The sequence below is a fragment of the Mercenaria mercenaria genome, chromosome 5 (genome assembly GCF_021730395.1).
Source record: "Mercenaria mercenaria strain notata chromosome 5, MADL_Memer_1, whole genome shotgun sequence".
Lineage (NCBI taxonomy): Eukaryota > Metazoa > Mollusca > Bivalvia > Venerida > Veneridae > Mercenaria > Mercenaria mercenaria.
The window spans coordinates 42,407,711-42,433,565 of NC_069365.1; the positions used below are offsets into that span (position 1 = coordinate 42,407,711).

A 25,855-nucleotide genomic window follows, 5' to 3' on the forward strand; every position below is an offset into this window, starting at 1 on the left:
TAATTTATCACGATGTGTTTCTTTCATGATCGGTGTTACATTAGAAATTACCGTCCCCCAAGAGATTAAACTTTAGATCCGTAGTCGTGCAACCTAGCATTATAGTAAGATGTTACTAGTTTATTTTCAAGTGTAGCGTGTAGCTTGTAACCTTTACGTTATGTAATTTAACAGTCTAAAGCGTGTCAAGTTACTGTAATCTATATATATATTCAATTATGCAAGTGCCAAGTTGTGGTTCCTGGTTACTTCCCTTAGTTTCATTATAATCATAGCAGTAGGTGGGCTCTGTTGTGTACCACGATTTCGCCCAGTACACCCAGTAACCGCCTCAATAGCTCAGTGGTAGAGTGTCCGCTTTAAGTGTGGGATAGCCTTACTCATTTGCCTTATCGGGATGACTTATTTTATGATCTGATATTTTATAGTTGTCATCCCTCTTAAACCTTACTTGTATAGATTGCATTTTACTGTTAGGGAAACGAAGACTTTAAAAAATCCAAAAAAGTCATAATATACAGTATTATATACAGGTCATACTAACATGTAGTTGAACTAATCCGACGTAGACAGTTTGTTTTATGGCAGTGGCTAGAGAACCGGAATCGGTTCCCTAGACAGCGAACTTATTAGTCTGGAACCGGTTCTCTAGCCAAATTACTGAGCATAGGCTAGGGAACCGGAATTTTATTTCTCTGCATAAAGTTGTCGAAATTCACTTTGTTTCTTTTGGAAAGTGTCATGCATGTTATTATCTTAATTTTTTTCACCATTTCAGCAAGCTAGATATATGCCCTTTCATTTATCTGTGTTTACTATGGCTCCAAAAGTGTACTCGCCGCATACTGTCCGCCATATTGGAAGATAAACTTGTACGAATGAATGCGGAAACCGTCGGCATTGGAGCAAGCTGAAATAAACTTGAAATTTAAACTTAGAAGGTACAAAACAATAAAAGAAACAATTAAAACAAACTAAGTAATTTCTGTCAATTTGTATCGTTCACATATTTTTGAACGTGTAATGCCGAGGTGTTACAAGCCAGTATATAAAGTGATCAGATAATCTGCAAGAAGTTTTAATCCCAATTAAATTTGTTTGTACATCTATAAACCTGTAATGACGCAAATACAAATTAATACTATTCAAAAAAGTAATTTAAACATTGTAAATGTTTAAAACAAATAACATTTAAAAACGACTAAGTAGTTTTCACGCATTCATTTTGTACTGGTTTACATCATTCTAATTAGGAAGTGGCTATTCCTACGGTCCCGTAAGAATAGCCTCACAGGCTATTCCTACGGCTCTCCCGTAAGAATAGTGAAATAGCCCGCAGGTGGCTATTCCTACGGATCTAAAGACAGTTTTGTAAGTCCATCTTGTATTTTTATCAGGTCTTGGAAAGTGGCATATTTACAGATTATCTGTAAATTTACAGATAATCTATAATTTTACAGATTTTTCGATCTATAAATTTACGGATCAAATGTTTGAAAACTTCTAAAATCATACTTGGACTCAAAATTGCAGCTTGAAATTAATTGATTTAGGCCTACTTATGTACTTATGGTACGGATTAATAAAGGTCAATTGTAACTTTCAGTCATTTCTGTTGACTTTTATTTTTTGAAAATGCCAAAAATTCAGAGTCAATAAAAATGGCTGAAACTCACAAATGATGTTAATTTGTGCATACTGTAAATAAACCAATTAATTTCAAGCTGCGGTTTTGGGGATAAATGTAATTTCATCAATTTTCATACACACAATCAGTAAATTTACAGATCAAAAAATCTGTAAATTTATAGATTATTTTGTAAATTTACAGATAATTTGTAAATGTACCACTTTCCTAGACCTGATTATTCGATATCACTTCCTGTTCTCTCGATGTGATAGTGAAAAGTAAACAATTTCTTCGGAAATATACCATCTGAATTGATTAAGTACAATGCAATTCAAAATGGACATACAAAACTGTCTTTAGAGCTGTAGGAATAGCCACTTGCGGGCTATTTCACTATTCTTACGGGAGAGCCGTAGGAATAGCCTGTGAGGCTATTCTTACGGGACCATAGGAATAGCCGCTTCCTTCCAATTAATATGGCGGACATGGAATGCGGCGAGTACACTTTTTTGAGACAGTAAACGCAGAAAAATGGAAGGGAATGGTAAAATTAATTAAGATAATAATATGCATGATACTTAGATCTGCTTATAGAAACAGAATGAATTTCGGCAGTGTTATAAAATTCCGGTTCCCTAGCCTATGTACGATATTTTGGTTAGAGAACCAGTTCCGGACGAATAAGTTCGCTGTTTAGTGAACCGATTCCGGTTCTCTAGCCACTGCCTAGTTTTATATTGTGACGGTCAAACTGTAACGTCGCGATGGCTGCAGAAGTCAGAAATTAAAAAGCAGCCGCCCAGCGACAGTAAGCTTGTATAACTAACTTGCTTTAATAAATTGAACATTGATATTCATGTAGATACTTCATATGGGTTGAATTTAATCCATAATTTTAAATAAGAGACTTAAATCTTCGAAAATATGACAGGTGCGAGGAGATACCTACCCTGACACCAGTTTCTGAATAACAGTACACTGCCGATATGACTAACTTACAGAAATAAAACACATATACATTCATAAAATGTCAGCGAGGCAAGTTTATGCTTTAATGTCAACATCCTAAATTCATTATCAGAGATGTAATAATTACAAATACTTTGTACATGTACCAGAAAATGTTCCCAATGGATTTTCATTGGGGATTTCCTACCAGAAATATGCAGAATAAGTTTGGCGTGATGGAGATAATGACAGTCAAAAGTTATCACACTGTCCCGAAACATCCTATTATTTGGACTAAGTGTGGGAAATCTGGGGTTTGATTCCAGGCCGTGTCATACCAAAGATGTGAAAAATGGTACTGGTAGCTCCCTTGCTTGGCAATCGGCATTTAAATAGTGTAGTAACCAGGGCTTAAAGCCTTTTCATCCTTGTGTAACAGAGGCCGATATTCGGCGTCTTCCCAATTGAAAATAAGGTCATTTTTTCCCAACTATGGCAGAGGAACTTCCCAAATGTTAAAAAGATTTTTTTTTTTTTGGCAATTATATTTCACAAATAGGAAGCAGTGAGTTCATTTATGATTAGGAAACCACAAAATTGTATCCTCTGTTACATACATCTTTTGCTGAAGGAAAAAAGACCCTGTTTCAATAAAATGCTCTTTTCCCAAAATGAGCAATTATCGCGTATGAATTTCCCAATTTGAAAGGCCAGGGCCTCTTCCTAATATCCTTAGTTTGTCGTACAAGACCTGGGGTCTAGAGGTCCGGTAAGTTATTATGTACTGTGTACTGTTATGTACTGTGTTACAAGAGTGTATGATAAATGCTGGGGAAGAGCTATAATTTGTTGTCATGAAGTTGCTTTTATTACATTTTTATGCCCCCGAAGGGAGGCATATAGTTTTTGAACCGTCTGTCTGTCGGTCTGTCCGCAATTTTCGTGTCCGGTCCATATCTTTGTCATCGATGGATGGATTTTCAAATAACTTGGCATGAATGTGTACCACAGTAAGACGACGTGTCGCGTGCAAGACCCAGATCCGTAGCTCAAAGGTCAAGGTCACACTTAGACTTTAAAGGTCATTTTTCATGATAGTTGGGCGTGTCCGGTCCATATCTTTGTCATCGATGGATGGATTTTCAAATAACTGGGCATGAATGTGTACCACAGTAAGACGACGTGTCGGGCGCAAGACCCAGGTCCGTAGCTCAAAGGTCAAGGTCACACTTAGACTTTAAAGGTCATTTTTCATGATAATTGGGCGTGTCCGGTCCATATCTTTGTCATCGATGGATGGATTTTCAAATAACTTGGCATGAATGTGTACCACATTAAGACGACGTGTCGCGCGCAAGACCCAGGTCTGTAGCTTAAAGGTCAAGGTCACACTTAGACGTTAAAGGTCATATTTCATGATAGTGCATTGATGGGTGTGTCCGGTCCATATCTTTGTCATTCATGCATGGATTTTAAAATAACTACGCATGAATGTGTGGCACAGTAAGATGACGTGTCGCGCACAAGACCCAGATCCGTAGGTCAAAGATCCTAAACTCTAACATCGGCCATAACTATTCATTCAAAGTGCCATCGGGGGCATGTGTCATCCTATGGAGACAGCTCTTGTTTTTTTAAATATTGTTGTAAACAACTTTCACTCTGGTTTGAGACATACTGAATATGAAATTTTATTGGCGATTACCGTAAGTCACTGTTATTTACTCTAGCAGTACTCAGCAGGAGCACAAATCCAAATGCAGGTTTAAAGGATTATAAAATACTTCTTTTTCCGGTCACTTGGCTTTGCAATGTATTTAAAACATTGAAAACAAAACAAGATCATCACCTGTTTTTGACTGATAATTGAAAGTTTCCTGCCTGCAAATACCATTTCATATTGATCACTGGACATCTAGACAGCCCTACACAGGTTGTCTAGGGGTCTGGTAACCTAAAAGGTAAAATTTGAGCCTGGTTATTTGGTGATAGCATAGTACACTAGTTTGTTACCAGTAAATCATGGAGGTAGTATAGAGATGGAGTGCCAACAAGATAATTAGTTCTAAATTAGATAGTAATAATAACTGAAAGAATAATGAGGGTTGTTGCTAATTTATCCAACATTCACCAAACTTGGTCACAAAGTTTGTGACCATAATATTTCGTACAAGCTCAGTTACCAGCTAGATAATCCCAGGCACTCTCATAGTTATTACACTTGAATTACTTGAAATTGCAAAAGTTGTCTGTGTCAGCTTTCAGTTCTTATCCTATATTCACCAAACTTGTTTATGGACATGTTATCTTGGCTAAGTTCAGTAACCAGCCAGAGTCACTTTGGAGTTAGAGCCCTTTAATTAGTCAAAACTTAGAAGATAATCAACTAGTTTGCTCAATTTGTTCTAGGGTATTTTAAAGTTAAAAGTAATTTGCTGTGACATCATGACATGTGTATAATGTGTCAGCCTGGTACACATGTTCACTGGAGTACTTCTCTACAATTCTTAGCCAAACTAACTTAATTTTTTATTTACTATTTCCACAGCTATGACACAGTTGTTTCAATATGCCTTCCTGCTGTTGATGCTATCTGGCACAGAATCTCTAGACAATGGTCTGGCGCTTACACCACCAATGGGCTGGATGCAGTGGGAGAGATTTTGGTGTAACACAAACTGCACAAAGGACCCACACAACTGTATTAGGTAAAAAAATGGTCTAGACTGATTTCATCAACATTTTAAGGTAGCTGTGCATAGCAATTGACATATAGCATCTATCATGTGGAAAACATAGAATAAAGCCAGTTTTAAACTTGCAAAAAAGTGAATTATACATATCAGACATAAATGACAACCAGTACTGATAAGTTAATTGATAAAACTGGCAATGTAGTTAACATGATTAATGTCTAACTGAAGATTTTATTTCAGAATTAAATGCAATTTTTTGTGCGTTTATAAACCACAGTTGTTATTCGCCTTTAGCTAAAAATACAGTTCCTGGTTTCTTTTTACAGATTTTATTGATTTATAGAATTGTTAAATCCATCGAAAAATCATATAGTTGTGTCAATTCAGTTTTGATAACTTTATTGTAAGAAAAGAAAAAGTTTTAGCTATAAAAAAAAAATTTTTTGTTGAAATTTTAGTGCCAGTTTTTGAAAGAATTTTCAAATGATGCCATTTTGTTCATGTTTTGTTATAAATGACATCAGATTTTACATGGTTTCTCATGGATGGAGAAGTTAGGACCATCTTTGATATTGTTATACCAATGTTGTTTATACGAAAATAAACATTTTTTTTTTCATACAATATAAGTAGTAAATGTAAATACAAAATGTATATAATGATAATCAGCATGAAGTTTGCAGACCTCTTTATTCAGGGGTTAAATATCCCAAAAATAAGCACATGGACCTATACAAAAGTCATGTTATTTAGATATGAGATAGATAATATGTCTATTTGTAACTTTGAAATGTTTCATTAAAATCTGCATAGATGATAATAGACTTTTCAAAATAAAGGCTGTCATAAATTTCATATCCAAATTTTTCATGTCAGTCAAGCAAAAAGCGTTTTTCTCAAAATTCTATCAAATTATTGTTATTCTAGTGAGAAACTGTTCAAAGAAATAGCTGATGTGATGGCATCCGATGGTTACCTAGCTGCTGGTTACAGGTACGTTGCTATTGACGACTGTTGGATGGCACCAGAGAGGGGACCTGATGGAAGACTAAGACCAGATCCTGACAGATTTCCAAATGGCATGAAAGCTTTGGCAGACTATGTGAGCTACTTTCATACTACAGTAAAACACCAATCACTAAAGGTTGTAAGAAGATGAGCAAAAAGCTTAAGTTACGGTAGATTAGTTGATATTCACAATGAAATAATTATGTGAACATTGCTTAATATGCAACACATAGGATTTTGAGACATCCAAACATGGAAAAAAATACGGAAAAAAGCTCGGAACCACATGAATTGCTATAGAGGGACAAGGTACTTGAGTCATCAATGCTTTAACAAGCAGTGTTTAACCTTTAGCATGCTAACATTCAATTTGGGCAATACCATTTATTATTTAAAGGGGTGTTCACTGAAAATATGCTGACTGAATAGCGAACAGTGCAGACCATGATCATCAGCCTGCATGGACGTGTAGGCTGATCTTGGTCTGCACTGGTCGCAAAGGCAGGCTAAAGGTTAATCTGTATCTCCTAAACCCCTTGAAGGATTTTAATATGACTTGGCTGTAATATTCCCCTTATCAAGATGATATGCAGAACTCAAAATTCACCAATGCCAGGTCAAGGTCAAGGTCACAACTCAAATGTTTGAGCCTTAAGTTTCCTGTCCCCTCCTTTTCTGCTAAACCACTTGAAGGATTTTCTTGAAACAAGTGATCACCATATTGAGATGGTTTGCAAAACCCATGAGTCAGCCATGCAGGCTCAAGGTCAAGGTCACTATGAAATATACACTTCCACCCAATACCATCATTCCTTTCCCTATCCATAACAGTGGCGAGGGATATAGCTGTCTTTCAGACCGCCTTGTTCCTGTGGTATTTGGTGATCTTTAAAGTACTGCCTGTTAACCAAAGAAATGTTTATAAATATTTTGTGCAGGTTCATTCCAAAGGTCTAAAGCTGGGTATATATGCCGACATGGGAAACCAAACCTGTCAGAAGTTCCCAGGTAGCAAGTTTGACCTAAAGCTTGATGCTCAGACATTTGCTGACTGGGAAGTGGATATGCTCAAACTGGATTGTTGCCATTCTGGCAGCCACAGTGACCTTCAGGAAGGTAATTGTCTCCTTGGCAACTATTTACAATTTGACTTTGATCTTTAACCCTACTTACAATTATAGTGCAGTATCTATATGAAACCGCCCATGTAACTCATCCACATTTTCAGGGGAATTTTATTTCTCAAAAATCAATAAAACCTGGCAGCTGTAAAAGTGACAAGTGGTATAAATAAACATACAAATTTTGTAAGATGTCCTGATAAATTACCAAAAATAATGTTCAGAAGGGTGTAAATTCTAATTATCTTACCTTGCCATGGTAAACAAGAGTAACATCAAAAAAGAATAAGTGTACCATTTTAATGTTATATTAGCCTGGCAATTGTGGGTCAGGTTAGCAGAAGGATGAAAAATAAAATTGCACGCCACATTACGAAAGTACGAAAAATCTATTTCAATTAAGCGTGTCAGTAAGATATGAGAAATATTGTATATACAATAATTTAAAGGGATTCATTTTTTGTCTATGATTTTACCAGTATATTCCTTTAATTTCTTAATAAATTGATTCATTATTTGTTACAAACATGTAGTGACCTTGATAAATATCAACCAGAATGTTCAAATCATTGCTCACTCAGCTACTGGACATTCCAAGAGAATTTGATTGTAAATGAAGGATATCAAATTGAAAGTTATTTTTGTTTTGTCACTTTGATGATATTGTATCAGTTATTCTTGCATACCAGACGGGGATTTCTGGTGATTTCACCAGTGCTTGAAAACTCAATCTTACACCCTGGGGTGTAAGATGACTCTCGTGCTGCAAATGACGTATAACGAACTACATATGTACAGAAGATGTGTGTAGTAATAATAATGTTTTTCATAAAACGGGATAAAAATTCAATACCTTAATAGTTCCTCTTTGTTCCTTATAATATATTTCTCGATTCAAAAAACGTTATTTTAAGGAAATAACATAACATTTCATTGCAGATGATAAAACAAAACCGGAACTCTTACATTGTAACCGCCTAAACAGTTACCCTCGAGACCGGAAATTCCCATCTGCACCTACAACCATTGAAAGAATTTTATATGAAAATGGGGTTAGCCCGGCAAGTCTTCACATAACACTGGTGTAATATACTATTTTTGCAAGTTTGTCTTATACGAGAACAAACATAATATGAGCCGTGTCATGAGAAAACCAACATAGTGCGTTTGCGACCAGCATGGATCCAGACCAGCTTGCGCATCTGCGCAGTCTGGTCAGGATCCATGCTGTTGGTTAATGGTTTCTCTAATTGCAATAGGCTTTAAAAGCGAACAGCATGGATCTTGACCAGACTGCGTGGATGCACAGGCTGGTCTGGATCCAGACTGGTCGCTAAACCACAATGTTGGTTTTCTCATGGCACGGCTCAATTATATGCCAACTGAGACTAAAAATCATTATTGATCATAGAGGAAATGTCTTAAGTTACCCAAGGTAGTTGACTACTGAGACATAATTATTAATTTTCTTTTGATAGGTTTTCAAAACATGACAGTATATCTGAACCAAACAGGACGACCAATTCTCTATGCTTGTTGCTGGCCAGTTTGTGCAGGGCCAAAGGTATGATACAACCCATTTATCACACATTTTTAGCTGATCTGATTTTTTGAGAGAGAAAAATGATGAGTTATTGTTATTTGATCGGCGTTGGCACTGACATTGACGTTGGTGTTGGCATTGCCAGGTTAAGTTTTATGTTAGGTCAACTTTTCTCCTAAACTGTCAAAGCTATTGCTTTGAAACTTGCAGTACTTGTTCACCATCATAAGCTGACTCGGTACATTGAGAAACATAACTCTATCCTGCTTTTTGAAAGAATTATGGCCTTTTATGGACTTAGAAAATCAGATTTCTTGGTTAAATTTTGTGTTTAGGTCAGCTTTTCTCCTAAACTATCAAAGCTATAGCTTTAAAACTTGCAACACTTGTTCACCATCAAAAGCTGACTTTGTACAGCAAGAAACATAATGCTTTTTTTGCAAGAATTATGGCACCTTTTAGACTTAGAAAATATCAGATTTTTTGGTTAAGTTTTGCGTTTAGGTCACCTTTTCTTCTTAATGGTCAAAGCTATTGCTTTGAAGCTTGGAGCAGTTATTTGCCATTCAAAGCTGACTCTGCACAGCAAGTACCATAACTCTACATTGCTTTTTGCAAGAATTATGGTCCCTTTTGGACTTAGAAGATCATGAGTAGGACAATATTTCTATTATACAGAGACAAAAAAATCAGATGAGCATCTGCACCTGCATGGCGGTGCTCTTGTTTAAACTTTTCTGTTCAAAAAGTAGGTAGAACTATTTCCCTCACTCATTCGTGGACTTTGGGTGTCCCAGAAAGTGAATCAATAAGGTTGAACATCACTAAGTCCGGCTGTTCTTTATTGCATGTAAAATCCATTTAAAAACAAGAAAACAAAAATCTTGTACTTGTTTAGATCTATATCTTCTTTGTTCTACATTTTTTGTGACAGGGCTTTTAAATAGTTAAGTGTTGAATTCCTCCACCAGCTCTTGTTAAGAAGTATGGTTGATTTCTTTTTGTCATCATAACCATAAGTTCCATCCATCAAGGCACCTGAAAACTAGGACTAGAATGATCAAAGGAACTTCCAGGAGTACATGTTTTGTTGTACAGAAGAGATTATCCAAATTTTAACACTTCAGACTATTTATCTATGTAGGATTTCCAGCAATGCGCCTATTGTGGAATCGAACATAAAGGCAAATACTGTGTGCATGTTGCTGGATGGCTTGTGAAGGTTACCAACATCAGGTACTAAACTGGTTGCCATAGCAACTACTATATTGTCTCTTTGCTGCATGTACCGGTTGCCATAGCAACATCTTTATTGTCTCTTTTCACTGCATGTACTGGTTGCCATAGCAACAGCTGTATTGTCGCTTTTTTGCAGCATGGATTGGTTGCCATAGCAACTTCTGTATTGTCTCTTTTCACTGCATGTACTTGTTGCCATAGTTACTGACATATTTCTCTGTTTTCTACATGGACTAGTTGCCATAGCAACTGCTATTTTATCTGTTTCTGTTTGCTGCATAGACTGCTGTAATGATCTCTAACTTGGTTCTGCATAGGATAGTCTTCTTTCTGTCTGTGTATATATATTTGTTCTGTTTTACACATAATTCCTAGATTACCTGGAATTTCAGAGTTGTGATGAAAAAAAATCAAGTTTTATTGGTAGGACTAAATCTTAAATCCACAGAGGATGAAGACTTATTTATGAAAGCAAAATGAATTTGAAAGAATTTATATTGCATGAGGTGTTTACTATCTACACCAGAGGTCATTGTGGCAGACCTAAACGGTGCCCTAAGGATAGCATATTTTTCTGGAAGTAGGTCCTAATGGAATCCAGTGAGACCATTTTTAGCTGGACTATTCATAGAATAGTAGAGCTATTGGACTCGCCCATGCGTCTGCGTCCGCGTCCCGATTTGGTTAAGTTTTTGTATGTAAGCTGGTATCTCAGCAACCACTTGTGGGAATGGATTGAAACTTCACACACTTATTCACTGTGATGAACTGACTTACATTGCACAGGTTCCATAACTCTATTTTGCTTTTTTACAAAATTATGCCCCTTTTTCGACTTAGACATTTTTGGTTAAGGTTTTGTATGTAAGCTGGTATCTCAGTACTCACTAATTGGAATGGATTGAAACTTCACACACTTGTTCACTGTCATGATCTGACATACACAAAGCAGGTTCCATAACTCTGTTTTGCTTTTTTACAAAATTATGCCCCTTTTTTCGACTTAGAATTTTTTGGTTAAGGTTTTGTATGTAAGCTGGTATCTCAGTATCCACTAATGGGAAAGGATTGAAACTTCACACACTTGTTCACTGTCATGATATGACATGCAGTGCAAAGGGTCAATAACTCAACTTTGCATTTTACAAAATTATGCCCCTTTTTAAACTTAGGAGTTTTGGGTTAAATTCTTATATGTAAGCTGGTATCTCAGTACCCACTAATGGGAATGGATTGAAACTTCACACACTTGTCCACTGTTATGAGCTGATAAGCAATATGCAGGTTCCATAACCCTATTTTGCTTTTTTTAAATTATGCCCCTTTTTCGACTTTCGTATTCATTCAGTCGACAAGGCTGTTGAATAGTCGAGCGTTGCTGTCCTCCGACAGCTCTTGTTTTACAGCTTATTTGATATTCTTATGGATAACTTTATAAAAACAGTGACGGGAGATGGGTAGTCCAACTGAAAGAAAATATACAATGAAATAATTAAATTTTGTGGTTTTGGACAAAACAAGTTGAAAGAAAAAATGTAAAGAATTTTTTTTGGGGGGGAGGGGATTTAATATCATGAACATGATGAATACATGTATTTGTCTGTCATGAATATTAACTTTAGTTTGAACTGTACACATATGCAGTAAGTATGAATAGCATATTACAATATATTCTCCCTAAATAAACGAAGACAGAACAACAGCCTCTATACAAAAAGCACAATTTAGTTTCCCATGTGATATGTGCTCGTAAAAGGTTGCCCAGAAAAAGGATAGTAATTCAGTCGAAAATGTGCTTCCGTGGTATAGCCAAAAGAAGTCTAATGTCAGTAGATCCTAATCTTCCCATTTTTTGTGCAAATTCATGTAGAACGAGTGCTTTTAATCACACTTTTTCACTGCTAGAATACATTATTCCTGAAATGAGATGGTTTTCATGTTTATACACCCTATATGGCAAGTTTTGCAGATCGAAACCGAAAGTAGTGGTATATTATGTGGACAAGAGTAAAATTGATGTGCCATTTCTAGGTTAGCAAACCATGACTGACTGGCATTTCACTAGGAACTATTCAAACACTTATTTTCTTTTCATTGTTTCATTGATTTATGATAGAACTTTCATGAAAAACTGGTTTAGGAAAAAGTGATGTTCTATAAAGATACATAAAGACAACCTGAAGTACAAAATGTAACAAAGAAGGATTTGAATGACTGACCTTTAGCCTGTATATTTTTGTTTTTTCTCACCTCATTGTCACAAAGACTTAAAGCCTAAAAGGGAAAGGCAATGTTGTTGTTGGGGTATTGTTATTTTTTGTCTGATAGGAATTCATATTTCATTTCAGGAAGTGATTTTTTGTAAATTGCCTTAAAAATGAAAAAGTTATGAAAATTTTACTATTTTATCAAAATGGCAGCCAATTTGTTTCAGCAGCATCAAACGAAATGGCAGAGTTATTATTTTTAGATACTTGTTTTATTCTGAAATATTTTCTCTGTTTTTTTTTTTTCTAAAGTAAAACTCAAGAAATTATCAGATTTTACATCTTTGAGAAATTTTAGAAAGGAATCTATTTAAAGGGTATTTGCTAATTTGCTAATTGCATAATTCAGCAGTATATAAATGTAAATAAGGCTCCCCCACTGACCACCAAATTTCTAAAAGCTTAGTATTGGAAATTACATCATCTTTTTGACACATCAGTTTATAATTTTATTTTTTTTGTATATTTCACCTCAGTTATTGCAAATTTCAGAAAGACTATAAGTCATTTGCTCAGCACTGCAACATGTGGAGAAACTACAGGGATGTTAGGGACTCGTGGGAAAATGGTAAAAGTTTTTTTCCATTCTTCTATGTTAACTTACTTTTTATGCCCCTGAAGGGAGGCATATAGTTTTTGAACCGTCTGTCAGTCTGTCCGCAATTTTCGTGTCCAGTCCATATGTTTGTCATCGATGGATGGATTTTCAAATAACTTGGCATGAATGTGTACCACAGTAAGACGACATGTCGCGCGCAAGACCCAGGTCCGTAGCTCAAAGGTCAAGGTCACACTTAGACGTTAAAGGTCATTTTTCATGATAGTGCATTCGTGTCCGGTCCATATCTTTGTCATCGATGGATGGATTTTCAAATAACTTGGCATGAATGTGTACCACAGTAAGACGACGTGTCGCGCGCAAGACCCAGGTCCGTAGCTCAAAGGTCAAGGTCACACTTAGACGTTAAAGGTCATTTTTCATGATAGTGCATTCGTGTCCGGTCCATATCTTTGTCATCCATGGATGGATTTTCAAAAAACTTGGCATGAATGTGTACCACAGTAAGACGACATGTCGCGCGCAAGACCCAGGTCCGTAGCTCAAAGGTCAAGGTCACACTTAGACGTTAAAGGTCATATTTCATGATAGTGCATTGATGGGCGTGTCCGGTCCATATCTTTGTCATTCATGCATGGATTTTAAAATTATTGGGCATGAATGTGTACCACAGTAAGACGACGTGTCGCGCACAAGACCCAGGTCCGTAGGTCAAAGGTCCTAAACTCTAACATCGGCCATAACTATTCATTCAAAGTGCCATCGGGGGCATGTGTCATCCTATGGAGACAGCTCTTGTTCTCTATTTCTTAATTCTATCATAAAACAGTATATAAAGCAAAACGATGAACATTTTGAGGGTTACAAAGTGCATCTTTATCCAATGAGCAGCACCATAAGAAAACCAACATAGTGCATTTGCGTGGATCCAGACCAGCCTGCGCATTGGCAGTGTGTTGTTATTTATTTCTCCTATGCCACTTATTAATATGGGAATGATTTCAATAACTTGAGGTCATGTTTGTAAAATGAAGCATCCAGGAACACAGGTTAGGTTTAGTAACTACTGTTTTATAACCAAAATACAGCTGAAAGATAGCTTGAAACTTAATTTCAAACAAACCAACAAATGCTTGAATGAGCTATATGTATATACTTTTGTGATTTTGCATGTCTGTGTTGCAGTATATGGAACAATTGATTTCTATGGAAACAACACAGGTCATTTTCAGGAGATAGCAGGTCCTGGAGCCTGGAATGATCCAGATGAGGTATGCATAAGTTTGTGTTGCATGTATCTCAAAAAGTATTTCATCCAGGATTATAAAACATTGCAGGAAAATAATTCATCATGTGAAGTTGTGCACCTGTGGTTTTGTTAGAGATATTACTCAGCCAGACCAGAGTTACGACCCATGACTTAGTAAAAAAACTTATAAAAGGGCATAAAAGTTTGTGTCACTTATATCTCAAAAAGTATTTGACATAGGGTCATGAAACTTCATAGGAATATTATTCAGCATGTGAAGTAGTGCACCTGAATTTTTGTTATGAATTTCTGTCTGTCAGACCAGAGTTATGGCCCTTGATTGTCAAAAATCTGCATAAAGGGCATACAAAACTGTGTTGCATGTATCTCAAAAAGTATTTGACTTCGAAAACATTAGAGGATTGAATATCATGTTAAGTTGTGCACCTGGTGTTCTGTTTTGGATTTTCAGCAGACATTATAACTGATTTATGATCCTTGACTCAGTGAAAAATACACAGAAAGTGCTTTAAAGTTTGTGTTGTATATATCTGTTGAATATCTTACATATATTTCACATAGAGTCATGAAACCATGTATCATGTTCAGTGCCACTTCTTATTTGTATTAAATATAAGATTGGCAGGTCACTATATTTCTGTTTCAAATCCAGTTTCATATAATTGTGATCTTTTCCATATAAACCTGTACTTTACTTCATTTCAGTTAGTTCTTGGTGATTTTGGACTCAGTTATGACCAGGAACGTGCACAGTTTGGGATGTGGTGTATGATGGCCTCCCCTCTGTTTATGTCGGTAGATCTGCGCAATATTCGACCGAGGTCCAAAGATCTGTTACTAAACAAGAACCTTCTGATAATACACAGTGATGAGCTAGGTGTACAAGCTTACAGAGTCTTTAAGGTATTTTAACAAGCTGCATGCCTCAAAATTGTTGTCAGATTCTTTTGACCTTTACCCTGCTAAATTTCTTACATGGACTGGTCTACCATTCGATCAGGCAGGACCACTTATTATTCAAAGGGGTGATCACTGAAAATTTACTGACTGAATTACTGGCAAAATCACTTGCCACCAGAAGGCTAAAGGTTAAGAAAGGATATGCAGTAGAAAGAAATTTTAAAGTGATTCCTTACATTTTAGATTTTTATGCCCCCACTTTTGGGGGGGGGGGGGGGGGCATGTAGATTTGCCCTTGTCCGTGCGGTCATCCTCCGTCCGTCCGTCCTTCCGAGAATGTTGTGTCGTGCCTAGCTCCAAAAGTATCCATTCATTCAGTCGTGTAGGAGTTATGGCCCCTGACTCAGTAAAAAATTGGTCATTTTAATGTTGTGTCGCACGTAGCTTCAAAAGTATTTGACCTAGAGTCACCAAAGTTTACAGGAATGTTGGTCAGCATGTGCAGTTGTGCGTCTGGGGTTTCGCGTCCTGATTCATTCAGTCATGTAGGAGTTATGGCCCCTGACTTAGTTAAAAATTGGTCATTTTAATGTTTAGTCGCGCCTAGCTCCAAAAATATTTGACCTAGAGTCACCAAAGTTTACAGGAATGTTGGTCAGCATGTGCAGTTGTGCACCTGAGGTTTCGCATCCGGATTCATTCAGTCATGTAGGAGTTATGGCCCCTGACTTAGTTAAAAATTTGTCATTTTAATGTTGTGTAGCACGTAGCTCCAAAAGTATTTGACCTAGAGTCACCAAAGTTTACAGGAATGTTGGTCAGCATGTGCAGATGTGCACCTGGGGGTTTCACGTCCAGATTCATTCAGTATTGTAGGAGTTATGGCCCCTGACCTAGGAAAAAATGTGTGTCCTTTGTCATGTAGTGGGGGCATCTTTGTTTCATGGACACATTTCTAGTTTTTCATCTACAACAATACTGATCTGGAGTTAGAGTCAAATTTTGTTCGCTTGAACTCAGATGATTCAAACACCACTCTTGGCTTGAAATCATCATCGGGTCCAGGCAAACATAATAGATTTTGTTTGATGGCTCAAATTAACGATACCTCGAATAAATGTTGCCGGTCCCGTCGAGTTCAAGCAAAGTCCCGTTATAATTCTACAGATCAGTTTTGTTGCCATTTGTTGTGTATACATTATCTTCTGTAAACCATTTTGAAACTTGAAAAACTATTTATCAGTTCCTACTGTTGTTTAGTCTTGAAAACATATTTTGATTTGATAGCTTGAACACAATAATTTTGAGGTTATATACAGTCATACAGAAACCTAAATGCTTTTATCTGGCATTAAGATGCAGTAAATATATTCAATACAGTGCTACATTAATCTTAACCCATTTCTAAGAAGAGGAGTATAATGTTCTGCTAATGTCTGTCTGTCCATCCGTCCATAAGAGACCATCTAGTTTCAGATCAATCACTAGAGAATGCTTGTGTCTACAATTTTCAAATGCCTTTGGTCAGTATTTCAAAGTTCAAGGTCATAGTGACTTTAGTAATTAAACAGCTTGTAATCAATATCTGCAGAATGGTTTGGTCTGCAGCTGTCAAACTTAATAGGATGATGCATGTGGTCAATAAATGACCCTTATAGTGTCAGGGGTGAGAAAGTCAAAGTTCAAGGTCATGGTCTGGTCAACAACCTGAAAACAGTTCAAATTAAGACCTTTCAATGGCAAAGGGTTGATTATGGTCAGTAGATGGCTTCTATTGTTTTAGAATTAAGGACATCAAAGGTAGGGTCACATTGACCTGAAACTGAAATACATACCCAGTTACCTCTGACAGTTCAGCATAAGGCAGATAATTGAGCCGTGCCATGAGAAAACCAACATAGTGCGTTTGTGACCAGCATGGATCAAGACCAGCCTGCCCATTCGTGCAGTCTGGACAGGAACCATGCTGTTCGTTTTCGAAACCTATTGCAATCAGAGAACCCATCAGCGAACAGCATGGATCCTGACAAGACCAGCCTGCGCATCTGCACAGTCTGATGCTGGTCGCAAACGCACTATGTTGGTTTTCTCATGGCGTAGCTCATATGTAAACAATAAGTACTTAAGTTTGTGTATTATTTATGAAAAAGTTCAGATTATTTTTGTTACATACGTTATAGATAAAATATGTATTTTGAACAGGGGAATGGTTTAGATGTGTGGCTAAGACCTTTAAGGAGCAAGTATTTCCGCGCAGGAAGTTACGCAGTGGCAGTTGTAAATTACATCGACCATTCTGGACCTGTACAGTTCTCCTCAAGCCTGCAGGATCTTGGAATGCACATTACAGCAGGGTATAAGGTTACAGAAGCTTTTGAGGGCAAAGATATGGGAAAACTCCTACCCGAAGACTTGTTGATGTTTAAAGTGAATCCAACAGGAATATTTATTGTTACAGTAGTCCCTGTTAGTTAAGTGGTTCAGGAATAAATGATATTCAAGAAATAATTTATCTCCAACAGTGATTTTATCATGAATGAAATCATGGTTTGGAGTTAAGATGCAAGGAATTATTTCATGGGGGCATAGCCCAAATGACAGAACTGTCATTGTTTGGAAACTTTGTATCTATATATGAACTGACAAGTTCTGACAGTACACCAGTATATAAATTTAACTCATATGTAAATAATAGGACAGGAAGAAATAGTTCCATCTGAGTAACACTTTTTGCCCATGTATTGTTAGTTATTATGTTTACTAGATATATTCATATTGTGTTGAATATGTAAAAGAAATATTTTTCTCTTTTTTTTTTTTTCTTTTTTTTCTGTTTTGCCATTATTGTCCATTTTTTGACTAAATCAGTATTTAAAAATTCTGTATTGTTACATACAGACTTGAGCATATCAATACATTGATAACACAATAAACAGTGACGGTTCTAGAGAGTGAGATGATTACATGCATCTGAACACCAAGTAATAATTTTATGCAAAGAAGAAATCACTGTTTGAGATACCGTACATTATTTGAATCAAACACAACATCTGCACAAAATTTCCCAAATAAGTTGAAGTAGATTTACTACAAAGTACAAACAATAACTTTATCACTTTATAATGTCATACTTAGAATAGTCATTAACTACTATACTAGGCTGGTTTTAAGAAATTACCCTTTTACTGTATTTATATTTGATACTGTCTCATGGAAATGTTTAATTTGATAAAGCTAGGTAGTGATATCAGTATGTATTTTAATAGCACGGACAAAGTACATAAATGTATGACTATACTCTGTAATAATTAACTAGCTAAATTAACTGCTAAAACCTGCTTCAGTAGGCTGAAAGTTTACTTTCATACTTTCTACAAATAATTTAGTTACAGCAATGGTTTTTATAGACTGCGCATAATTGAATATTCTAATATTTTGTATTTAATAAAAATGTTTATTATTAAATCTATATTTATAGTCATTTCCATTGTTCTAGATATAGTCACATGATCAATGATAAAAAGTCGTATTGACTTGAACGCGAAGCCAAAAACATAATTATATTTACCTCCATCTGTGACGTCATCACAGTTTGACGTCAAAATAATGCGACGTCGTGCACAATTTACCATGAAAAATTACCAGTGGCTGCAGATATTTATATTTAATGTTTATATACCTATAAGTAGGCTGGATTTGATATCAAAGCAACTGTTGCCTTTTAAGTTTGGTCGATATTTGGATTTATTGACCTCACCGAAAGGCAATAATTGTATAGTAATTTTTTTGGATAATTGGAATATCGAGGACCATGGAACAGCATGTGTTAGTCTCTAAACGATTTGTGATTAAACTTCCATAAGATCTTAACAATTGTAGAAAAATATATTGTAATTACTAATAGGTTATTTAAAAACATTTGTGAAATACTTTGATATATTAATTTTGTAAGAGTACCCATTCAAAGAAAGATATTGGAAGAGCCTATAGGCTCAAGTATGTTTTCAGGGTTGGTACGAGTCCAAATATATCTCGTATTGTACAGGTCAATGTTAATGACATATACAAAACATCAAGGCAAGAATTTTTGATATTCATGCCGATGCTTTAATCAATCAACAGCTTTTATCCGTAGTTAATATGGATATCCAAGTTAAATTCTTGCAACATCCATTATAGAATATATTTTATCCAATACAGAAAATGTTGCAAGGTGATGTGGTACAAATGCAAATCAGAAAAGCCAAAAAATGCTTGTGAAATATTTTCTGTGATAAATTTATTTGTACTGTGATAAGTTTTAGTAATATCCAATGTTTGTTTCCAACAATTCATTTTTTAAATGGATGTACATTAATTTTCATCTCTTGTACATGTTTTTGTGAGTTTTTAGCTCACCTGAGCACAAAGTGCTCATGGTGAGCTGTTGTGATCACACTGTGTCCGTTGTCCGTCCGTGCGTCAAGTCATCCTTCCGTCGTCAACATTTGTGTTTAAATGATATCTCCTTCAAAACCAATGAATGGATTTTGATGAAACTTGGCCGTGATGTTCCTTGGGTGGTCCTCTACCAAAGTTGTTCAAACCGTTCCGCTTGGTTGCACATAGGGGCTGCCAGAGCTAAAAATAGAAAAAACTTCAAATGACATCTCCTCCTAAACCGATGGTCCGATTTTGAAATAATTTCACACAATTGGTCCTTATGTCACCCTCTACCAAGATGAAACTGCTTGCCCAATTTTAGAATAATTTTACACAAATGGTCCTTGTGTGACCCTCTACCAAGATTGTTCAAATTATTTTGATTCGTCAAAAAACATGGCCGCCATAGGACATGGTCACTTTTCCTTATATGTATATAGTGGAAACTTTAAAAATCTTCTTGTGTGAAACTGCTTGTCCAATTTTAGAATAATTTTACACAAAAGCAAAAGGTCCTTGTGTGACCCTCTACCAAGATTGTTCAAATTATTTTGATTCATCAAAAAACATGGCCGCCAGAGGGCGTGGTCACTTTTCCCTTTATGTATGTAGTGGAAACTTTAAAAATCTTCTTGTGTGAAACTGCTAGCCCGATTTTAGAATAATTTTACACAAATGGTCCTTGTGAGACCCTCTACAAAGATTGTTCAAATTATTTTGATTCGTCAAAAAACATGGCCGCCAGATGGCGTGGTCCCTTTTCCCTATATGTATATAGTGGAAACTTAAAAATCTTCTTGCGTGAAACTGCTAGCCCGATTTTAATATAGTTTTACACAAATGGTCCTTGTGTGACCCTCTACCAAGATTGTTCAAATTATTTTGATTTGTCAAAAAACACGGCCACAAGAGGGCGTGGTCACTTTTCCCTATATGTATATAGTGGAAACTTTAAAAATCTGCTTGTGTGAAACTGCAAGCCCGATTTTAATATAGTTTTACACAAAAGGTCCTTGTGTGACCCTCTACCAAGATTGTTCAGATTATTTTGATTTGTCAAAAAACACGGCCACCAGAGGGCGTGGTCACTTTTCCCTATATGTATATAGTGGAAACTTTAAAAATCTTCTTGCGTGAAACTGCTAGCCCGATTTTGAAATAATTTTACACAAATGGTCCTTGTGTGACCCTCTACCAAGATTGTTCAAATTATTTTGAATCGTCAAAAAACATGGCCGCCAGAGGGCGTAGTCACTTTTCGCTATATGTATATAGTGGAAACTTTAAAAATCTTCTTGTTTGAAACTGCAAGCCCAATTTTAAAATGATTTTACACAAATAGTTCTTGTGTGACCCTCTACCAAGATTGTTCAAATTATTTTGATTTGTCAAAAAACATGGCTGACAGGGGGCATGGTCACTTCTTCTCAGAATCAATAATAGCTAGAGCCTTGATATTTGGCATGTGATATCAGATTTGTAATGTCTACCATAATTGTTCAAATTATTGCCCTAGGTTCAAAAATATGTGTGACATGTACATGTATATAATATAGGCTAACATAGAAGAAACCTATCTCTGTACTTGTACAAACACACTTGAAGCCTTGTACACAGTGAGCGCTTTAGGGTCAATGACCCTCTTGTTTTATAATGTACACATAATTAAGAGGCATTAATAAACTCAATTCTAGAGGAAATGGTTATTAAGTATAATGGTGCAAAATTTGCAAATATGTAAGTTTATGTTGTTTGACAAAAAATATTTTTGTTGACTGAAGTTAACAATTATAAGCTGCTATATTCGAAACAGTGATATAATTTTCATGTATCTGAATAACAGTGTATTTATACTAAACATTTATATACATTCCTAAGTTATTCAGTGGGACATGTTACTTCCCCAGTTTTAACACTGTTAATTCACAGTTACAGCTTGACGTAATGTCAGCTTACTATATTTGTGCCATACATGTGCCATGAAACAGTGCTTCCCTTTATTTACTTGTTTATATAAAAGACATATTATCAGAGTCAAAATAATTTATATCAGAAGCACGTATTGTTATTTCTAAACAGTGCAAATTGGTTATACACTGCATGTGTAATTCACTCGGGCTTTGCCCTCATGAAATTGTTCTGTAGACATATAACCTCATTATAATGTTTCCCTGTAGTAAAACATGGTTCTGCTATATATGAGCCGCACCATGAGAAAACCAACATAATGCATTTGCATCCAGCATGGATCCAGACCAGCTGGCGCATCCGCGCAGTCTAAGGGTTTCTCTAATCTGTTCGCTAAGGGTTTCTCTAATTGCAATAAGCTTTGAAAGTGAACAGCATGGATCCTGACCAGACTGAGCAGATGTGCAGGCTGGTCTGGATCCATGCTGGATGCAAATGCATTAATATGTTGGTTTTCTCATGGTTCTGCTATATATTATTTCTGAATTATTTGCCAAAGATCAAGCTGATAATAGGTCTAACTTCGTGATTTTTTATGCCCCCAAAGGGAGGCATATAGTTTTTGAACTGTCAGTCTGTCGGTCTGTCAGTCTGTCGGTCTGTCCGCAATTTTCGTGTCCGGTCCATATCTTTGTCATCGATGGATGGATTTTCAAATAACTTGGCACGAATGTGTACCACAGTAAGACGACGTGCAGTGCGCAAGACCCAGGTCCGTAGCTCAAAGGTCAAGGTCACACTTAGACGTTAAAGGATAGTGCATTGATGGGCGTGTCCGGTCCATATCTTTGTCATCGATGGATGGATTTTCAAATAACTTGGCATGAATGTGTACCACAGTAAGACGACGTGCAGTGTGCAAGACCCAGGTCCGTAGCTCAAAGGTCAAGGTCACACTTAGACGTTAAAGGATAGTGCATTGATGGGCGTGTCCGGTCCATATCTTTGTCATCGATGGATGGATTTTCAAATAACTTGGCATGAATGTGTACCACAGTAAGACGACGTGCAGTGCGCAAGACCCAGGTTCGTAGCTCAAAGGTCAAGGTCACACTTAGATGTTAAAGGATAGTGCATTGATGGGCGTGTCCGGTCCATATCTTTGTCATCGATGGATGGATTTTCAAATAACTTGGCACGAATTTGTACCACAGTAAGACGACGTGTCACACGCAAGACTCAGGTCAGTAGCTCAAAGGTCAAGGTCACACTTAGACGTTAAAGATCATTTTTCATGATAGTGCATTGATGGGCATGTCCGGTCCATATCTTTGTCATTCATGCATGGATTTTAAAATAACTATGCATGAATGTGTGACACAGTAAGACGATGTGTCGCGCGCAAGACCCAGCTCCGTAGGTCAAAGGTCCTAAACTCTAACATCGGCCATAACTATTCATTCAAAGTGCCATCGGGGGCATGTGTCATCCTACGGAGACAGCTCTTGTTTTATAGGTGTTTAATCTTTACATATTGCATTACATTCCTAGAAGTTATTTTGGTGATATTTTTTTGTATTATTATGTGCATGTTTTACCATACCTTACATTTTGCCTTTTATATATTAAATACATTTTACTAATTTTTGTTTGTAACTTTTGTTGCAACATACTGGGCTTCTTTAAGTACCGGTATGTTTTGTTTTTTGTACTTTTTAAGGATGCTCATTTAAAGTAACTTTATATGTCTTTTAAAATTCTATTTTTGATAGAGTCTCAACAATTGTTTACAAAGCTAATATACTCATACCAGCTTGCAGCTATAATTTATAATACTCATTTTTCTTTGTTCTGTCCCCTTTTGAGAAGAGGGGATAATTAGTTTTGCTCATGCCAGTAAGTCTATCTGTTAGTGGACACTTTGGTTTCCAATCAGTTACTAGAGAATGTTTTGGCCTACAGTGGTCAAAGTTCATAAGATAATTTTGTGTGGTCAGTAGATGACCCCTGTTGTTTTGGGTGTAAGTAATCTAAGGTCTAAGTCACAGTGACATTAAGACTGAGAATATTTTCCGATTAATAACTGAAGACCACTTAGGCCTTTAAAACGCAAACTTCATAGGATGATTGTATATGGTCATTAGATGATATCTTTCGCTTTTGGGATCAGTAGGTCAAAGGTCAAGGTAAAAAAAGTAGTTCCCTATCGGTGAATAGAGAGGGGGTTAAGGTCACTGACTTCAAATCACCCCTCACCGATGTGGGTTCAGGCTTCACTCAGGGTCGTTGAATTCTTCATGTGAGGAAGCCATCCAGCTGGCTTATGGAAGGTCGGTGGTTCTACCCAGGTACCCACTCCTGATGAAATAATGCATGGAGGGGCACCTGGGGTCTTCCTCCACCATCAAAGCGGGAAAGTTGCCTATAATTGTGCCGGTGTGATGTTAAACACAACAAAAAATAAACGATTGGAGAATGCATTGGTCTAGGACAGTCAAATGTGATAGGATGAGCGTCAGTGATCTGAAATGTTCCGTATTGCTTTTATGTCAGTATGTCAAAAGTCAGACTCACAATCAGTAACTGGAGAACACTTGAGCCTAAAAATATCAAACTTCATAACATGATTGTATATGGTTGCTAGCTGGCCCCTATTGCTTTTTGGACCAGTAGGTTAAAGGTCAATGTCACTGAGACTAAAATGGTTTTGGGTCAATAACTTGAGAATGCTTATGTCTGTCATAACAGTATTGGTTAGTAGGTCAAAGGTCAAGGTCACAGTATACTTGAGACCAAACATTTCACACCCATTAACAAGCCATCGTGGCCATTGAGGCATATATGTTTTGCAAACAGCTCTTGTTTAAACTATTGTGCCATAATTTTTTATTGCATATTTGTGTGTTAAAGTATTAGACTTAGTATTTTATAATTTAGAAGTTGTTTTTTTTTTTAATTAGACTTTTATTTTATTTGCTTTTTGTGTAATTTAACATGTATAAGTCAGCAATCTCAGTGCTTGTACAAAGTTTTGTAACAGCCATTATACTGTGCCATTTACCGGTATAAGTTTTCATTTTAAAGAAGTGGACCTGTAATCATGAATTGCCATGGCAATTTCATTGTAATCACTTGTTCCCATATACTGTTTGCTATATAAATGTAAGTGTCTTTTCTTAACAACCAAAGAATGGCAAATACCATAATTGAGCCGCGCCATGAGAGAACCAACATAGTGGCTTTGCGACCTAACAGTTTCTCTAATTTCAATAGGCTTTGAAAGCGAACAGCATGGATCCTGACCAGGCTGGTCTGGATCCATGCTGGTCGCAAAGCCACAATGTTGGTTTTCTCATGGCGCGGCTCATATGAAGAGGACTTGTCCACTATTTTAGATAGAATTTAGCTAGTTTGGATTTTTTTACTTTGATTAATCATTATATCAAAATAAATAACCTACCAGAGTGTCAGACATGTTCTTTGTTATCTTTTATATTTCGAATGTCAGATGTTTAAATAACACTACACATTATAGTGATCTATATATAGCTTCATGTCCAAACTGACCAATAACACTTGTTTGTATTGAGACTTTATTTTGTGTGCCAACTATAAAGCACCCATACACAAGACTCTTTATCAAAATGTTAGTTATTTTTTGTTGGAGCAGCGGGGGATCAGACTCGCAGCGCCTGATTTCGTACAACTGCACCACTGCGTCTGCTGTCCAATTTGTGTTTTGTTCAATTTTTTTTTTAAAAATGCTCTGCTATGTCCTTCTAGCACAACTTGTAGATATGTATTTTTATATAGAATAGAAAGGTTGGGGATTGTTTCTGCAATCACTGTGATCAAGGTCAATTTTATGGCAGCAACACAGTTACTATAAACAAGAGCTGTCAGAGGACAGCAACGCTCGACTATTCAACAGCCTTGTCGATTGAATGAATACGAGTCGAAAAAGGGGCATAATTTAAAAAGAGCAAAATAGGGTTATGGAACCTGCATAGTACTTATCAGCTCATGACAGTGGACAAGTGTGTGAAGTTTCAATCCATTCCCATTTGTGTGTACTGAGATACCAGCTTACATATAAGAATTTAACCCAAAACTCCTAAAAGTTTAAAAAGGGGCATAATTTTGTAAAATGCAAAGTTGAGTTATTGACCCTTTGCTCTGCATGTCATATCATGACAGAGAACAAGAGTGTGAAGTTTCAATCCTTTCCCATTAGTGGATACTGAGATACCAGCTTACATACAAAAACTTAACCAAAAATTTCTATGTTGAAAAAGGGGCATAATTTTGGGCGAGTCCAATAGCTCTGCTATTCTATGAACAGTC

At 36.4% G+C, this 25,855-nt stretch overlaps 1 protein-coding gene across 1 annotated transcript; it reads left to right on the forward strand.

Moving 5' to 3' along the window:
* Positions 1-41: 41 nt before the first annotated feature.
* On the forward strand, positions 42-24,981 carry LOC123557021 (alpha-N-acetylgalactosaminidase-like). Its single transcript, XM_045348198.2, has 9 exons — positions 42-104; positions 5,127-5,286; positions 6,202-6,376; positions 7,221-7,398; positions 8,882-8,967; positions 12,945-13,020; positions 14,197-14,282; positions 14,987-15,184; positions 17,384-24,981. The coding sequence occupies exons 2-9, from the start codon at positions 5,129-5,131 to the stop codon at positions 17,654-17,656; spliced, it is 1,230 nt and encodes a 409-aa protein (XP_045204133.2). The 5' UTR covers positions 42-104; positions 5,127-5,128; the 3' UTR covers positions 17,657-24,981.
* Positions 24,982-25,855: the final 874 nt, after the last annotated feature.